The 17,551-nt window shown below is 39.9% G+C and overlaps 1 protein-coding gene across 1 annotated transcript in view; it reads right to left on the reverse strand.

The window, feature by feature from the left end:
- Nucleotides 1-14,875, reverse strand: part of COL4A3 (collagen type IV alpha 3 chain) — a 60,396-nt gene extending 45,521 nt beyond the window's left edge. The window contains exons 1-15 of the mRNA XM_056849721.1: nt 14,834-14,875; nt 14,563-14,625; nt 14,351-14,404; nt 13,996-14,022; nt 13,315-13,392; nt 10,922-10,984; nt 9,869-9,904; nt 9,731-9,772; nt 8,438-8,515; nt 7,511-7,573; nt 4,538-4,594; nt 3,822-3,866; nt 2,950-3,003; nt 1,076-1,117; nt 408-495 (exon numbers count right to left, since the gene is read on the reverse strand). Coding sequence (XP_056705699.1) covers nt 408-495; nt 1,076-1,117; nt 2,950-3,003; nt 3,822-3,866; nt 4,538-4,594; nt 7,511-7,573; nt 8,438-8,515; nt 9,731-9,772; nt 9,869-9,904; nt 10,922-10,984; nt 13,315-13,392; nt 13,996-14,022; nt 14,351-14,404; nt 14,563-14,625; nt 14,834-14,875 — 832 coding nt within the window. The remainder of the gene's footprint in view (nt 1-407; nt 496-1,075; nt 1,118-2,949; nt 3,004-3,821; nt 3,867-4,537; nt 4,595-7,510; nt 7,574-8,437; nt 8,516-9,730; nt 9,773-9,868; nt 9,905-10,921; nt 10,985-13,314; nt 13,393-13,995; nt 14,023-14,350; nt 14,405-14,562; nt 14,626-14,833) is intronic.
- Nucleotides 14,876-17,551: the final 2,676 nt, after the last annotated feature.

Consider the following 17,551-nt stretch of genomic DNA (forward strand, 5'->3'; position numbering starts at 1 on the left):
AGTATCAAAACAACATCTCCTGCAAAATCTAATGATGTACTGATTACAGTGACAGAGTGGTGAGAGTAAAAACAGGCTGCAGACAAGAGCATGTGATTAGACCACTAAAAAGTAAAGTCACAAATCTGCAAACGGAAGGGATTACTGTACTTACTGCTTCTCTACTTCTTTACCACCTCAGGAGTCTAACGATTGTATATGTAGACCTAACCAGGCCCTAATTACAAAGCACTGCTGACCTGAATGAGTCAGGGACACTCTGAAAGCCCATACTCTTTCTCCATCCCCATTTCTTCAACAGCAGCACATGATGCAAAATGGTTTTCCCAGGCAGACACTTCTTCCAAGTACTGCCAGTGTACAGCCAGCCCCTGCTATGTGACCAAAATCTGGTGAAGGTCTCTTACCAGGTCTTCCAGGCTGCCCTTTAGGTCCTGGAGGCCCAGTGTAGCCTTTATTTCCTTTTTCACCAGGCATCTCATTGTAATACTCTGTCTTAAAAAAAGAGAGAGAGAGGGAAAGATAGAAGAAAAGAGAGAGAAATAGTAACAATGAAGAGAAAAGCACAGCCACCAGAAGCAAGAGTTTGACACAGATTGGTTGCTATTGTGTAATGGCTTCCCAACTTCTTTCAGAATTCTACCTCCTGCGTGTCTTGAACATTTGTTGCATCTGACCTTTTAATTGTTTACAGACCCAATTAGAACTTGCCCCTTGCCTGCACTGGACTGTGTGTATTGACTCTGGTCTCATGGCAATGATACCCAGTTCTCCTGCATTTTGAAACCTGAGCACTTCAGGGCCTGATCTCTTCTGGACATTCACAGGAGAGTTCAGGTTCTGAGGGTTCCTGGGCAAGGAAAAACAAGTGAAATATACATCATCTTTTATATACATTTTAGCTGCATATGTCTAAAAGTGAGACAGTTATTAGCACAATGTATATTAGAGGGTATGTTCTCCTAATTTTGAAATAAAAGCTGCTATTTGTTGAATTGTTAAGGTCTGTGACTACAACATAAATAAATGTGATTTATTGAACTGCTATATCAAGGTGAACATAATTTGCACTTACTGGACCCTGAATTCCTTGTCGGCCAACTTCACCTTTACTCCCCTGTATTAAAAACAACAACAAAAAAAACTGGTCACAGTGAAATAAATTGGAGAAACAAATTGTCGATCTAAAGGAGTCAGAACCAGTAAAGTATATTTTTGTTTTCCTTCAAAACAGGATTACAAAGCAGCATCCAAATGTGAGAGTTATGAGGGAATGTATGAGCACAGGGCATGTTCATGTTGTGGCAAACCATGGGTTGACACTGTCTCTGAAACATATTTTTAGGCAATGCATTGTTTAGCTCGCCCTGACCTGGATGGCCCAGGCTAGCCTGATCTTGTCAGATCTCAGAAGCTAAGAAGGGTCAGCCCTGGTTAGTATTTGGATGGGAGACCATCAAGGAATACCAGGGTTGCTGTGCAGAGGAAGGCATTGGCAAACCACCTCTGTTAGTCTCTTGCCATGAAAACCCAAAAAAGGGCACTTTACACACACACACATTTTTAGCTCAGCTCATTTAATTGTGAGTGGATATAGTTTTTTTTTAACAAACCTGATAAAACAAATAAAATAAGCTTTACCAACATTTTTTTAATTGGGGGTGGAGAAAACATTTAAAACAATGATTGTAAATTGACTCCCCCTTTACATTATCGTAACTACAACCAGCCCTGTATGCCAGGGATTAGGGAGAAGATTCCGCATCAGAGTGTATTGCTTTGCAGCAGGCCTGTACATTTATTTTGGTAATAATTTAGCTGGGGTCCCCAGTATGGTGTCCATGGGTATCACAGTGCCTGCCCACACTTTTCTTGGTGACCATCAAATATTTTAGAAGGTGGGTGGGGCCAGGTGAGGCCCTTCCCCAGCAGGGCTTCTGATTGGCCACTGAAGATCAGATTGGCTAAGCAGACTAAAATGACATTGTTGCAGCGGCAGCTGCTGCAATCACTCCTCTTTCCCAGTGTGTGTGTGTGTGTGTGTGTGTGTGTGTGTGTGTGTGTGTTTTTAAATAAACCCTCTTCACCCCTACACTTGGGCTTCCATTGTGTTTGGATCCAACTCCTGCAGCAGCCATTTTTGGATTGTGCCCACCATCCTGTGTCAGAATTAGAATCATAGAGTTGGAAGGGACCATACAGGCCATCTAGGCCAACCCTCTGCTTAATGCAGGATCAGCCTAGAGCATCCCTGACAAGTGTTTGTCCAGCCTCTGCTTAAAGACTGCCAGTGAGGGGGAGCCCTAGGTAGCTGATTCCACTGTCAAACAACTGTTAACTGTAAAAAAAAATTGATAGATTGTCTAAGCAACTGCTGGGATCCAGTGTTGATTATTGCCTACATGGTCCTTCCCACAGTCTTTGTATTCTCATTCCTTAAACACAGCTACATCTCTTTCAACACTATTTGCTTTGTACCATCCTGACAAAGGCCTGGTCGTAATAGTTGGCCCTCCTGGCATAATCATGCATTTTTCTTGGGTACAGAACTCTGCTTCTGCCGTTTCCAATTTTCTGGTTTCCTTTTGTTACCCTGTAACCATTCTAGAGCAGCCTGAATAGCCCAGCTTATCCCAGCTTGTCAGGACTTGGAAGCTAAGCAGGGCTGGCTATGGTTGGTACTTGGATGGGAGACCAACAAGAAAGACTGGGCTTGCTATGCAGAGGAAGGCAATGGCTAACCACCTCTACTTGTCTCTTGCCTGGAATGGCCTGTGGATGGGGTTGCCATGAGTTGTTTGCATCTCGAAAACATATTCTTCTTCTTCAACTATTCTAGAGGTTCAACTTTTACAAGGACTACTCTACTTCTACTCATGGCCCTTCTTCCTGTCACAGTTCTTGCAAATTACCAGTTTTATAAACAGTGAAATGTTTCTTCATTTTTACCTTTAATCCAGCTTTTCCAGACAATCCTTGCAAACCTTGATCACCTTTTGCTCCCTGCAGAAACACAACTGGTTTAATATTAATTTCATATACAATTCACAAGAGTTTGCTCTGTGCCATCTGATTTTACCTGGAACAGTGCTGAATTTGGAAATTTCACACTGGTATACAGGGCTGGCGTCAAGATACCCTGAGCTGGGCCAGCTGCCAGGGCCCAGGGCTTCTGGTGGGGCCCACTGCCACTGACCATGTGCCTCCTCTGATGCCCACCTACCCTTCCCCCACCTGCTTGCTTGCAAGCTCTCTGACATCCATTTTTTAAAGTGAGGAGACATTAAGAGCTAGAATTCTTCACCCACAGTATGAACTAGCATAGTCCATTCTGTCACTGCAGGGCTCTTCCACATCATTACATTGCATTTCCCATTGTCACATCATTCTCCTGAATGTGTGAACTAGGCCTTGCGCTGCCCCTTCTCCCCTCTCACCCAATCCTGTACTGAGCCACCATCCAGTAATAATGGAGAATAAGATACGGACTGCTATTTCTTTTGCCAGCACCCTAAAGTCTTTCCCAAGCCTTCAGTGGTCATGATTGTTACTATGCTTTCACACTGATTTTTTTAAGTGCACTTTCATCCCGCTCTTCCTCTAAGGTCCTCATTTTTCTCCCTTCCTCCATTTTATCTTCACAGTAACCCTGCGACATAGGTCGAGATAAGAGAGTACCACTGGCCCCAGCATCACCCAGTGAGTTTTATATGGGAAATAGGGCTTTGAATATGGGTCTCTCTACAACTAGTCCAATACTCTAACCACTACACAACACAATCATTGAATGATACAAAACAATTTAAAGATGCTCTGGTTACCCGTGAGCCAGGTGGACCGGGGATGCCGTCCTTTCCAGGCTTACCCTAATTTAAAAAAAACAAAAACAAAATAAAAGGAAAGGAAAGGAAAAGCACCAAAAATACTATGCATATGATAGTAACTATTGAACAAAATAGGGAAATAATGTAAATAGTTCTTCCAATGTACAACATATCATGATAGTAAAGCATGATTTAATAAACTGAATATATGGAACGATGTATTTGTTTAAGATATTTTATACTGCTTTTCAACAGTTCTAAAAGCATATGATGACAACAACAATAACAGCAAGTTAAGATATCAAAGCAGTTACATTAGAATGCTAGTCAACAGGTACATAACAGGAGAAACCGGACCAGCAAAGAGCAGATACAAACAACTGCCCAGTATCAACATTCCAAATTGTCAGGCAAGATGCAGCAGAAAGGGCACAATGAAAAAATTCAGCCTTTACTCCTCTCCCAAAGGAAAGCAGGGTGCGTGCCAACCTCATCTCACCACAAAGAAAATTCCACAAGTTATAGATCATCACTAAAACTAAAAATCAAACACTATCATCCTTACGAATACATATGAACTTTTCCAGTACTGCTTTGATAATAATAAATGCATTTAAATGTAAAGCCCGACATTTTCTGGACATAATGACGTTTCTATAACAGTACTGAATAGCTTTTTAAAAACACCTGCCCACAAAAAAAAAGTTACTAACCTCAGAGCCTGGCTCTCCTTTATCTCCCCGTTCACTTTGAAAATCACCAGGTAAACCCTAAAACAAAGATCCATCAAACCACAGTATGAGATTTTTTAAAAAGATTCATTCTTCTACATCAAACACACAACTTACATCTTCCTGTAATATTTTCACTTCTATAGCATCTTAAAATTGTCACAAGTGAATATTAACCAAAACTGCTGAGCAGTGTAAGTTCACAATGCTTCAGGTTCTAGATCCCCCCCACCCCGAATTTAGAATTTGAAGAATTTTAGAAAAATTATTCATATATTTATATAACAAAGCTTCATACACATAAAATATTCTTAAAAGTCCTCCCAGTCCAGATTCATTGACAGTATTTCATTTTGCACACCTTCCTTTTCAGCTGAGAACAATACACTCATCTAGAGTTCTACAACCGACAGGCCTAACTGCACATAACATTTTCTGTGTGTTCTCCTTGGGTCCTGTTTATCATATATGTGCTGCAGTTTCCATGCTCAGAACTCAGTTCCTAGGCTTGTGGGGACCTTGTTTAGATCTGGATCACAGCACACAGGGAGAGAAGGCTTAAGCATTTCCCCTGTGCCATTTTCCCATCCTGAAACAGCCCCAGGATGCTGCTATTTGTCCTATTGGGGAAATTTACATGTATTGATGGAAATTTACATGTACTGATTCCTCAGTGGTACAAACAGTGGTTCCCAAGTACTGTTTCAGACTGGGAAAAGGGCATAGGGGAAAGCAGAAGCCTTCATTCTTCACACACCATGGTTCCTATCCAAATCAGGTCTCCTCACATTTGAGAGTTGGGTTTTAAGCACAGAACTCCTAGACCTTGCCTGTTGAACGTACCCCAGATGGATGCCTATTGTGAAGTTATGGGATCAGCCATTCCATTTTACTCTACACCTAAAATAAGATTCTGATTTATAACATTTGCCAGGAAAAGAAGGATACATATAACAAACATACAGAAAAATATTTTTTTTTTTATTTGTTGCTGCTATTTATATACTTTTCACAACTGGTTTGGATAGCACTGGTTTGTGCTGTCTGTTTTCCTGGGCACTATCTCATCCCTTGGTCACTTTCAAAGCATTTTAATGTGTTTGGGTTCTTTTCTGTGAATTTGCATCTTTGTGCCTGTGCACTCACATGAACACATGAAGCTGCCTTATACTGAATCAGACGCTTGGTCCATCAAAGTCAGTATTTGAAGGAGAGACACTGTCCTTCAGTGTTACTCCTCTGAAGATGCCTGCCACAGCTGCTGGCGAAATGTCAGGAAAGAAAATACCAAGACCACGGTCACACAGCCTGGATAACCTACAAGAACCAAAGTCAGTATTGTCTACTCAGACAGGCAGCGGCTCTCCAGGGTCTCAGGAAGAGGTCTTTCACATCACCTACTTGCCTGGTCCCTTTAACTTGCCTGGTCCCTTTAGGGAGGCCAGCAGATGATATTTGATATTTATGGCTGTCCTTAGCCATAGGCCTGGCGGAATAGCTCTGTCTTGCAGGCCCTGCGGAACTCTTTAAGGTCCCGAGGGCCCTGATGTCACCTTGCTAATTTTGTTTGTGGGATGTGGAATGGTGCAGTGTAGCCCGATCTCGTCAGACCCCAGAAGTTAAGCAGGATCAGTATATGGATGAGAGACCACCAACGAAGACTTTGCGGAAGAAGGCAATGGCAAACCACCTCTGCTTAATCACTTCCCTGCTGGGTCACCTGCGACTTGATGGCATTTTGCACACAGAAAATTTAGTTTGTAAGCAGATGCTAAAACATAGCTACTGTTCAGTCCCAGAGTCCAATTGATTTATTGCAAAACAAAAAAATATACACATATTATCACAAGAGTCCATGGTAGGGAGTACATAAGGAAAATTCACGATTTTTAAATATACTTGAAGTATAGACAGGCACATGGTTCCAATGAAGGTAACTCTTTTTGCAAATATAAGTTGACACTTTATATTTTAGTATCACATTATCACCTTTCTATTTCCACTCAAATCAAGGGTGTAACTCGGTGTAACTCGGTTTAGGATGGCAAGGGGCTTTCAAAGCAAGTGAGAAGCCATTGCCTTCCTCTGCAGAGCCTTCCTTGGTGGTCTCCCTTCCAAGAACTGACTCGGCTAAGCTTCTGAGATCTGATGAGATCAGACTATAAACCATGGCACCTTCGCTTCTATGTTTAGGCTAATAGCTCACTAATACATACTGCTGAAGATGAGCAATGTTAGACAGTCACCTACTAGATTGTGATTTAGTGCCACTTGTTGTTAATGCTAGCATTTGAATAAGGAGGCAGCACAGTTTCAAACACAAGAACAGTTTAATAATTCAGGTTATTTACCTGTGAGAAGCTGCTGTGACTACAACTTCCTTTCTCCCTGTTCCTATCCACACTAAGGCAGCAATCCTAAGGGGGGGGGGCAGAACTCCTTAGGAACCGGACTGACCCTGTGTCAGCGTAAGGGGTACTTATGCCATCCCGGGGGCAAACACACCAGCATCAGAGATCTGCAGAGTTGCGCCAGCCCCCATCACCAGCACAGCCACGCCGGCAGGGAATTCCCAGAAGGGAAAGCCGACGCTGGAGTGGGGGATTGTTCCTGGGGCATTCCTGGGGGAGGATCTACCTTTAGACAGCTTCCTTACCCCTTTTGCCCTGGGAATGCCCCCTCGCACTACGGCATTGCTATGCCACCTTTTTTGGTGGTGTAGCCTTGCTGTTTTCAAAGGGGCATTTTTCTTCTTTTATATTTTAAATTCCTTTTATTTTATTTTTGGTGGCCGGGAAACCTCTGTGGAGGCAGCATGGCTGCCCCGCTCCCGACCGCTGCCTAACTGCCCCCCCCTTCAGAAATGGCCTGCCCTTCCTGGCGTGAACTTGGGCAGTCTAAAACTTTGTCCCAGATTAAAGGAACAGAGTTGTCAAAAACACCACACACACTTACTGATTCTCCTGGTGGTCCAGAGGGTCCCTGTGATCCTCTTTCTCCTTTAGCTCCTTTTAATTCCTGTCACGAAAATATTAAAATTGTTGATTATTCAATGAAAGGACTACGTAGTTATTGAAAAGCATAATGACTGAAAAATAGAGACAAATAAAACACTAACAGTACATATGCTAAAATGGAATGCAGTATAAAGGCACAAAGGCAGCTTACTTCTTATTTTTCCAGCATCTTCTAAAGAACTGCCCATTCCCCAGGAGGAGGGTTGTGTTTTACAACTTCCCTACTTGTACAGATCAGTTCAGCATAAGAATTGCCAACTGGGAAACTCACAGGGAAAAAGGGAAAGGTGAGAGCCAGTGGGGTGTCATAATTTGAGTGGCAGACTAGGATCTTGAAACAAGTGGGTTTGGATCCCTGCTCTGCCATGGAAGCTCATCAAGTGACCTTGGGCCCAACACAATCTTTCAGCCTAATTTACCTCACAGGGTTGTTGATGTGAGGTTAAAGTGGAAGAAGGGAGATAAACTGCTTTGGGTCCCCATTGGGGAAAAGCATGGGTTATAAATAAAATAAAATAAAATAAAAATAGGACAGTCTTCCCGCTCTCTTGCCAAATTGCTAACTGGGATATAGAGGGATTACTAGGGCAACTGGTATTAATCCCAAAATTCACATGAAGTGAAGAAGCAATAGTATTGCTGGGAAATCCTATGCTACATCATTCCTCATTTTCCAGGGTCTCAGAGCCTTGTAACTCTTCCTTAGTTTCCTGCTGAGCCAAGTATTTCTGAGGAATTACAGTGCAATCCTAAACTGAGTTACACCCTTCTAAGCCATTCAGTTTAAACATATTTAGAAATGTGTAACTCTGCTCAGGACTGCACTGTTAGCGTTTGTTGTATATGATGCGTATTGTACTACTACCGTTGTATTTTCAGCTCCAGTTAGTGTTACAATAACAGTTCCTGGTGGTCCAGGGGGGCCCATTAATCCACTGTCACCCTGTCATTAAAAAGAAAAACTATTAGAGTTAATGCAAACGGTTACTGTATATGATTACAGCAGCTAGGAAAGTATGTGTTAAAACAAATGAAGCTTAAGAAAGGTACACACAATAGAATGATGGGGAAATAAGTAGTAAAAATAAATCTTTTTTGGCAAATCAAAAGACAACATGAAAATCAAAGAAGGTTGAAAATAATAATTTACTGAAAACCTGTAATTGGTTATAGGAATAGAAGAGAACATATCACTCTCTCTCCCTAACCCTGAACTACTTCATGGAGTTGTGAGGGTAGAATGGAGGAGGGAAAGGGAGAATGACATATGGGGTGGGTGGGATAAAAATGTACCAAATTAATAAATAATTTCAAGTGACTGGTGAACCTGTTCAAGAAATCATGTATCTCAGTAATTTTATAATTAACCCCTTCCCAGCATTTTAAAAAATTGCTTTTACTCTCTAATAAAAACCTTGTTAATTAAACCATTCCATTCAAAATGTTTCTGCAAGATCTAAATATGTATATAGTAATTGTATAATAATGGATTTCATTAAAAATTGAAATTTTCACCATGAGCAGAATTTGGCCATAAATATCGAACAATGATTCTTACTATATCAAGTACGTAGGAAAATCTGCCATTTTCTAGCACAGAGACTTTTCAGCTGACCTGAATCAGCAAGGTGGTGTCCCAATGTCATTAGTGTGAATATATAAAGAATTCATTCTGATTTAATTTAAACAATGAATGTCCATGGGTCTCGGAATGTGGATTCAAAGTTTCCCCTCTTACTCTAGAACAGCCAGATGTCTGGGCCTTGGTGCTCTATGACATCACAGATATTCATGCTCCTTCAGCTGAATCAATGACAGCATGACACTTGGGCAGCTAATTTGCAAGAGGAACAAACTGTGCCACCCTAAGCAGAATTACACTGTTCTAATCCCAATGACTTCAGTGGATTTTTAAGGGTGTGACTCTGCTTAGGATGGCACTGGAGGACCCTGCTGTGACTATCAGATGGCCTGTGCAGAACTCAAATGAAATAACTGATTAAGATTTTCAGAGATTCACTTATAAAGAATAAAATTTGAATAATGCCACAGAAGAGGTACGATGGCAGAAAGGATTGCAGGGTGTGATACAGCTCACCTATTTGTAGACTCTCAGTGGGCAGCAAAACAAAAAGAAATTGCATTTATATATAGTTACCTTTCTACCTTTGGCTCCAATGACTTTAACACCCATGAGACCCTGCAAAAGAAATATAAATATGTTCTTATTTTTTTCTCCAAACCACACAATAGACACAATTCAACATTTGTCATTCATATCAAATTCAAAAAATACCTTGGGCCCTGGCAATCCAGATCTTCCTTGTTCTCCCTAAGAGGGGAAAAATACAGATTAAAAACATTCAGTCCTTTACCTGAACTTTATTATGTTCCAGTTGCAAGAACAAATGGGCAGTGACATGCCTTAATATCTACCTACAACTTACTGTAAACATGAAAATCTGGAGGGATTACTTGCAGATGCAAAACTACATACCGGTCATTTATGCATGGGAGTATTACCTGAGGTTCGTTGCTCACTGGACCCACACTTTCCTGTTGGGAATCTATGCACCAGCAGTCTCCAAGCTCAAATTATGTCCCCGCCCCTTTAAATGCTGCTTTGCAATTGGCTTACTTTGTAGAGCTTATTGTGAGAGAAAATTCCTCCCCGCCCCCCAACCCAATTGTTGCATAAAAAGCATTTTAAGAACAAAACAAAAAAGGAGAAATCTGAAAGGGGGGGAAATCCAACCCTCTTATTTAAAAAGCCTTTCTTCTGCTCAGAAAGAGCTCCCAGGAAGCATTTGAATCCCTGCCTCTTTACACACTGCTTTGTAATTGGCTATGAGAGAAACCAAGCTTCTGTGTCCCACGCTTTGCCTTATGCATGAGGATTTCACCTGGGCTGAGCTCAGGGGAGAGGGAAGAATTGGGTTAACAGAGGAACCGGAAGTGCCAGGATTTGTGAGGGCTGGCAGCGAGGTCTTCTCTAATGGAGGGAAAACTCATGCATAAATCCAAGGAACAACCGAGACAGACGGGGGGCGAACGTGAATTAAAGTACCCATGCATAAACAACGAAAGTGTAATTCTGAAAACAATAATACTGATAAAACATCATTTAATACAACAATTCTATTTTTAAATCAGTTATTGTTATATCATAGTCTGAGATTTGCTTTTTCTAGTCTTTGCAGCAGTTGACTTTTCAACAGTGCTGTGAAGGCTCTTGTGCTTGCCACAATGGAATAGAGACCCACAGCAGAGGCTCCCACTATAATGTCACAGAAGCTCTTTGAACGATCCCAATCTTCAACCAACAAATAAATTCAGATTTTCTTCTTACTGGAAATCCTGGAGGGCCCTCTGTTCCAACTTCACCTGGTAATCCTTGAGGTCCTGGCTCACCCTTCACATCAAAGAAAGAAATACAGATAATTTTTCATTTCTTATACAATAATGCAAATATAAAATAGTGCTTTATTTGAGTGTGCATAGTGTATTGCTCCCATTTATTTATACATTTGGGATATTTCTAGTCTTCTTTTCAGTATAATGAAAAGATTCATAATACAAGACCAATTACTGCATCATAAAACAATGACAAAGAATGACAATTGGGGAATGGCTGGCTCACTACAGAAATAACTGCCCTGCCTGCCTTATGTGCAAGTTCATCACCCAATGGGAATGAGTTGAACTCACTCTAATGGGATTGTTCACTCTCTTGCCTGGATCAGTATGTTTTGCATAGTAGCATAATAGATGTATCTTTAATTGCTTGATTTTCTGTTTTCAAGGAGGAGAGACAGAGGCACTGCAAAATCAGACAGTACCCATTGGACACAATAGCCAAGCCAGCTACCAGAAAGACCAATGAATGGATTCTGCCACACTTTTAAGATTCATCCACCCATTCCTCCTGCAATTTCTGCAACTAGAGAACAATGGTGTATAGTGGCACAACATCAGTTTGATCCATTTTCATATGCTAAATTAACATTATGAATGAATCTAGATTTAAAAATTTGGAAGAAATCTTTTCTAGGCTTAGAAAAATATGGGGATTTTTACATTGGGCCAAATGATAGATGATCATGAGTTTTTGTCATTTTCTCAGCTGTGGTCTAGATATGACCCGGTCATCTTCTGTAGAATGGCAATACTTATAGCTGTTCCATTTGTTGGTATCTAAATATGGCCCTGTGGAATTAAGTGTTTCAAAGTCCTTTTGCATTTAGAAAATCTAATTGAATTAAGGAGAGTCCCTTCACATCTGAAAACTCTAACTGAATTAAGGGGGGAAATGAAACCTACAATATTTGTTTATAAATATTTGATGTTGGTTGATAAATATGATCTTCAGTCTCAGAAATGAATGGAATTAGCTAGATTGCCCTATTTTGGCACAAAATGGGATATGGCTTAAAGTTTATACCGGAACTCTCCATGGATCTTAAGTTGAGACTTGTTCAGCACAAAATTATGTTTAGGATACAGTGGACACCACAGCAACTCTTTAGCAAAGAACTGAGTGAAGTGTCTAATTGATGGTGCTGTAACTCACAGGACACATCCCTTAAACATATACTATGGGCTGTCCAGTCATTAGATTTTTCTGGGAAGAAGTTATTACTAATATCAATTTTGTATTAGAATGTTAATTGATTTTTGAAGATGCTTATGTTCTATCTGCCCATCTTTTGGAGACTAAGTGATGGTGAACAAAACTGGACCCTCCGTGCCCTTACTATAGCTAAAAGACTCGTATTACAACACTGGAACGATAAAAGCCCATGTCCCGTAAATCAATCGACTGAGGACCTTAGAACTCTAACAATATTTAAACACATGGCATAGAGATGGCAATTGTGTATGGGCTTTTCTTTTCAATATTTGGAAACTGTTGATTGAAACTTATGAGTAGATCCACTACCACAGTTGTTATATTTTTGTCTTTATGTATATATTTTTCTTTTTTCTTTTAAAGAAAATCTTTTTTAGTTGCTGGATTTAAATTTTTATCCCTTGTTCTCCCCCACCATTTAAAACAAACAAACAAATAAAAAGGATTTGTCCATAAATGCCTTCATGACCAGGTTAGAGAAAAGAGCCAGTGGGGTATCTGGGCACCATGTTTTCTAGTTATGTCTAAAAAGGCACCCAGCCATTGTTCTTTGTTTTATTCCTGACTACTGTTGGAGAAGCTAGAAGGGGGATGAATCCTGGAGTTTACAGTATTTTAGACTATATCCAATTACCTTATTATGTTTTTATTTTAACCTCCTCAACCTTTCTACTTCTTGTATCCAAATCAAATTATTTGATTAACTTAAATTAGTTGCTGTTTCATTATTTATTGAGCTCTCTGCAAAATCCCTGCAGAACCCCCAGCACTGTTAACTCTGGGATGTAAGGAAAGGAGTAAATTGATGCCCGTGGTGACTTCATTTATTTCCTTCATCCAGCCAGCACATGGACAGCTATCTTGAGTCCTGAATGATCCAAAAAAGGTGAAGTCATGGACACCTTTTAATCTGAGCCATCCTATGGTTGGTGCCAAAAACCATCCACAGTCCGCCCCCCTCCCCCAATTTTACAAGGTCTTCTGCACTTTTTGTTCCTACATTCCAACCAAGAAAGCTCCCCTGTGGTCACCACAATAATGCATTTGTTTAGTCTTTAATGTGTCCAAAGATTCTTTTATTCTTAAGTATCATGTGTAGTGCAACAGCTTACCTGAGAGCCAGGCATTCCTGGAAGTCCAGGATCACCTCTAGCTCTGTCACCCTCATCATAGCCAATTGCAGGATACCCCTTGGGAATTTAATTAGAAAAAGTGAATTAGTCCAATGTATTATGTTTTGTGTTATCCCATGTGTTAGAAAAATGGATCAATAGTCCAGCATACTTGGCTACAGAGGATGAATGCCCCAAAAGTATCAAAAAACCCAAATTACACTAGAAAACAGAACATAATATAACATGATGCATTAATGGTGGCTGGGGGATTTAAGAACGTGTCTTGCATTAACAACAGGAACTGTTGTTCTTGTGGGTATCTGTGATTTACAAGTCTCCAAGAATCTAACAATGATTAAACAGTATCACAATAGAAATTAAAATGACTACTTGAAAACAACAATAACTAAATAAAACAGTAGATCCAGAAAAACCAGTAAGAACAATTGTAGGCCAGTATCAGAGATTCTCAGCCACCAGGGCCACTCAGAAGGCTTTAAAAATAAAATTGGTTTAGCTTCCTTGCTGCTTCATCAAATGGAGGTTATGTGAGAAGAGGATTGCACTCATCACCAACTCCTTGACTTGTATCAGTGCCTTCTGGGTAGGCTGGGTAGGCTGCAAAGGTACTGTTTCTAGAGCCCAACCTGGAGCCTGCAGGAAGGCTTATAGACCTACCCTCTCTCCTTTGATGCCTTTAGGACCCTAGGAGACAAAAAATAAAATAAAACACAGTACTATAAATGTATAAAATCTAACAGCAATAACTTAACAAAGCAGGCTTTAAGGTGGAGGGCCTCATGGGGAAGGATGATGTTCAAAATTGCAAAGAACTTAAGTGGACAGTTAGCAGAACTGTAGACAAAGGGCAGCAGATCTCACTCTTAATTTTTAAGTTATCCAAAATAAAGAATCCTTTGATAATTTGAATCACAATCCCCAGCCTTTTCCTCTTTCTGAACCTTGGTGATAAGAAACCCGAATCAAGACCACACTGTTAATGTAACCTTGGCCATTAAATACTGAAACTTACTGGTAATCCTGGAAGTCCTCCTGGCCCCGGAATCCCTGGGAATCCCTGGTCACCCTGGAAAATAAAGAGAACATAAGAGACAGATGGGCAGAGAAAGGAAGAGGGGTAATAGCCCCTTAGAAATGCCTTCTGGTGCAGGGGTGTCACAGGTTGACGCATTGACAACCACACAGGTTACCTGTAGGCAACCAACTGACTGGTTTCACTCTTACCTTGGTTCCATTATATCCTGGTATTCCTGGCCATCCTGGCAGACCAACATTTCCTGGTTCACCCTAAAAGCAGTTACAACATTGCCAAATTGACTATTATTGTGAATTTAGAACTCATAAATGACTTTTGATTATTAGCAAAACTAGATGCAATTGTACTTGACCAACAAAACAATGGGTATCAACAACTCTTTTTAAGTTTTATAAAATTAACAGTGATAAGGTGGTTAAGGTAACAAATAACACTAGAAATTTGTTCTACTTTACTTACTGGAAGACCTGGAGGACCTGAATAACCAGGTATCCCTGGCATTCCCTAACAAGAAGACAGAACAGGAAAAAAAGAACAAATAAAACTTGTTTAATGAACTAAAATAAAACAATTTTTTGAAACTGCAGATAATGGGCTTAGAAAGATGCAACTCTTTTTAGGATTGCACTGTCAGTTGTTCAAGGTTCCAAAGCACATTGTTTGCTAACTCTAGTACAAGTGCCATAATGCAATTCATCTGTCAGAGCTAGACATTCTGAGTTGGATAGCAAACGTACAAACCATGAACCCCTCATCCCTATAACTTACTTAATGTACAGCCAGTTCAGATTCAGGGCACTGTTCAAGTGAGTTTTAGATTTTTATTTAAATCACTGAAACTCCCTAGGTACACAGAACAAACATTACTTTGTAAATTAACCAAAGGGGACCCCAAAATGACTTTGATGAACACTGAATAAACTCTATGAGCAATGCCTATTAAGCACAGCTATAGGATAAGGCAAATGTAAATTAGCCTTCTCAAGCCACCGAGCTTCTACAGAATCCTGGAGGGGAAGATTCTGGAGTGGGGGTAAGATTTATAAACCGTTCTCCCCTCCTGCAATTCCCTTTGTGTTCGCATCTTGTCATTAGTACATTATTAAGCAAAATACCAACCCTTGAGCCTTTAGACCCAGGAAAGCCTACAGGGCCTGGAAAACCCTAGAAAGCAAAAGGACAGCTACAGTTAGCAGAAGTAAAACTTCATCCTTCTTCAGGATATCCAGGGAGGTTATTTCTTTATTCTTCTGTTGCAGCCTAGTGGCTAAACAAACCAAATTCACTGGCATATCGGCTTTCCAAAATGTGTACCTTCTTTTTAGAAAGAGAAACAAAAGGTATAATAGCAATACAAAAATAAGTGACAAAGAAATCTCCATCCCCACCAGTAAAGATCCAAAGCAATAATCTGACACCTGTCCACTAGGACTAAAATATGGCAACAGAAAAAAAAAAGTAACAGCTAATTGACAGAATACAATTTTCACAAAATAAGTGGCAGCTCATGTTTTCAACTATAAAGTAACTTTCTAATTCATCTTATGCACTTCTAATTTCTATTTCATTTCATCTCATCCTAATATGTTGAACAATTCAGTACTTAATTAACTCACAGGCCAACTCTTCAAAATCTGGGCTTTGAAATATTTGTTGATTTTCTTTCTTTTTTTCTTTATCTACTCTGTTTTAGAGTAGTATCAATCAATCCTAACTAGGAATAAGAGGCAGAAAGGAAGAATTCAAGCCAGAGAGGACAGGCTAAACCATATTAGGAAAGATGTCTTGTCACTATTTGGTGATTTATTAACTGAATCATCTGCAAGACCACAATAAATGGACAGCATGAGGCCGAGGAATACTTACATTAAACCCCTACTGCCTAGTGAACAGTCTTTCAGATCAGCAGTCGGTGATGTACCTTTTATCTGATAGAAACCCTACCGTTACCCAACAAGTAGCTAGTTTTCTCCTGTCTGCACAAAGGATTCGCGAGCAGTTTGTACGTACTTCTAAGTAATGTCCTTTTAATGTAATCTGTTTTAACCGATTTTGTAATTCTGTTTATGGTATACTGATGTAAATGCCTAATAAAGGTAATGATGATGATGATGATGACCACAATAAATGCTGACATTTACCATGAGGTAACTAAAAAATATCCACTGCCCTGGGGAAAAATGCTAGATTTATGCTGAATGAACCCTATGAGTTCTTGTAGGTTATCCGGGCTGTGTAACCATGGTCTTGGAATTTTCTTTCCTGACGTTTCGCCAGCAACTGTGGCAGGCATCTTCAGAGTAGTAACACTGAAGGACAGTGTCTCTCAGTGTCAAGTGTGTAGGAAGAGTAATATATAGTCAGAAAGGGGTTGGGTTTGAGCTGAGTACTGTCCAACAAAAGTAATGTGCTAATCATTGTCCTGTAAGTATCAAGATATATATTACTCAAGATATATTACTCTTCCTACACACTTGACACTGAGAGACACTGTCCTTCAGTGTTACTACTCTGAAGATGCCTGCCACAGTTGCTGGCGAAACGTCAGGAAAGAAAATTCCAAGACCACGGTTACACAGCCCGGATAACCTACAAGAACCAATTATCTCTGACCGTGAAAGCCTTCGACAATATTTTGAACCCTATGAGGTTGACAGACAGTTTAATCCTACAAAGTTACAAGATTTCATGGTAATATACTAATTAATATAAAAGAACAAAATTTATCCAAACTTAAGCACTTTTAACTTTAACTGATTTCACTGGGAAAGTTAACTATATTCTTAAAATATAATCTGTTGAAATCCAGTGGACTTAAAAATGCTTAATTTGTGCTGTATTTTGTCCAAATTTAGGTAATTTCTGGATCACAACCAGTATTATTTTTTGTTAAATATCACTGTTACAAATTAGAAGATGGACAGTCAAAGCATTTTGAGCTTTTGGAATTCATTGCAAAGTTTGACAAAGACTTACTGTAAATATAAGTTTCTAAGAAAAATGTGAGATAGCTCTATTCTAAATTTGTTTGTTTTACATTAAACTACAAGTTTAGAATTATGTGTTACTTTTCCCAATAAAGTTATTCATGGTCTCTCTCCCACAACCGCAAACACACACAGAAAACAGACATGGGCATATATTTAAGTTACAAGTACCTTAGGTCCTTGTGGCCCT

Source organism: Euleptes europaea, chromosome 5 (assembly GCF_029931775.1).
Source record: "Euleptes europaea isolate rEulEur1 chromosome 5, rEulEur1.hap1, whole genome shotgun sequence".
Lineage (NCBI taxonomy): Eukaryota > Metazoa > Chordata > Lepidosauria > Squamata > Sphaerodactylidae > Euleptes > Euleptes europaea.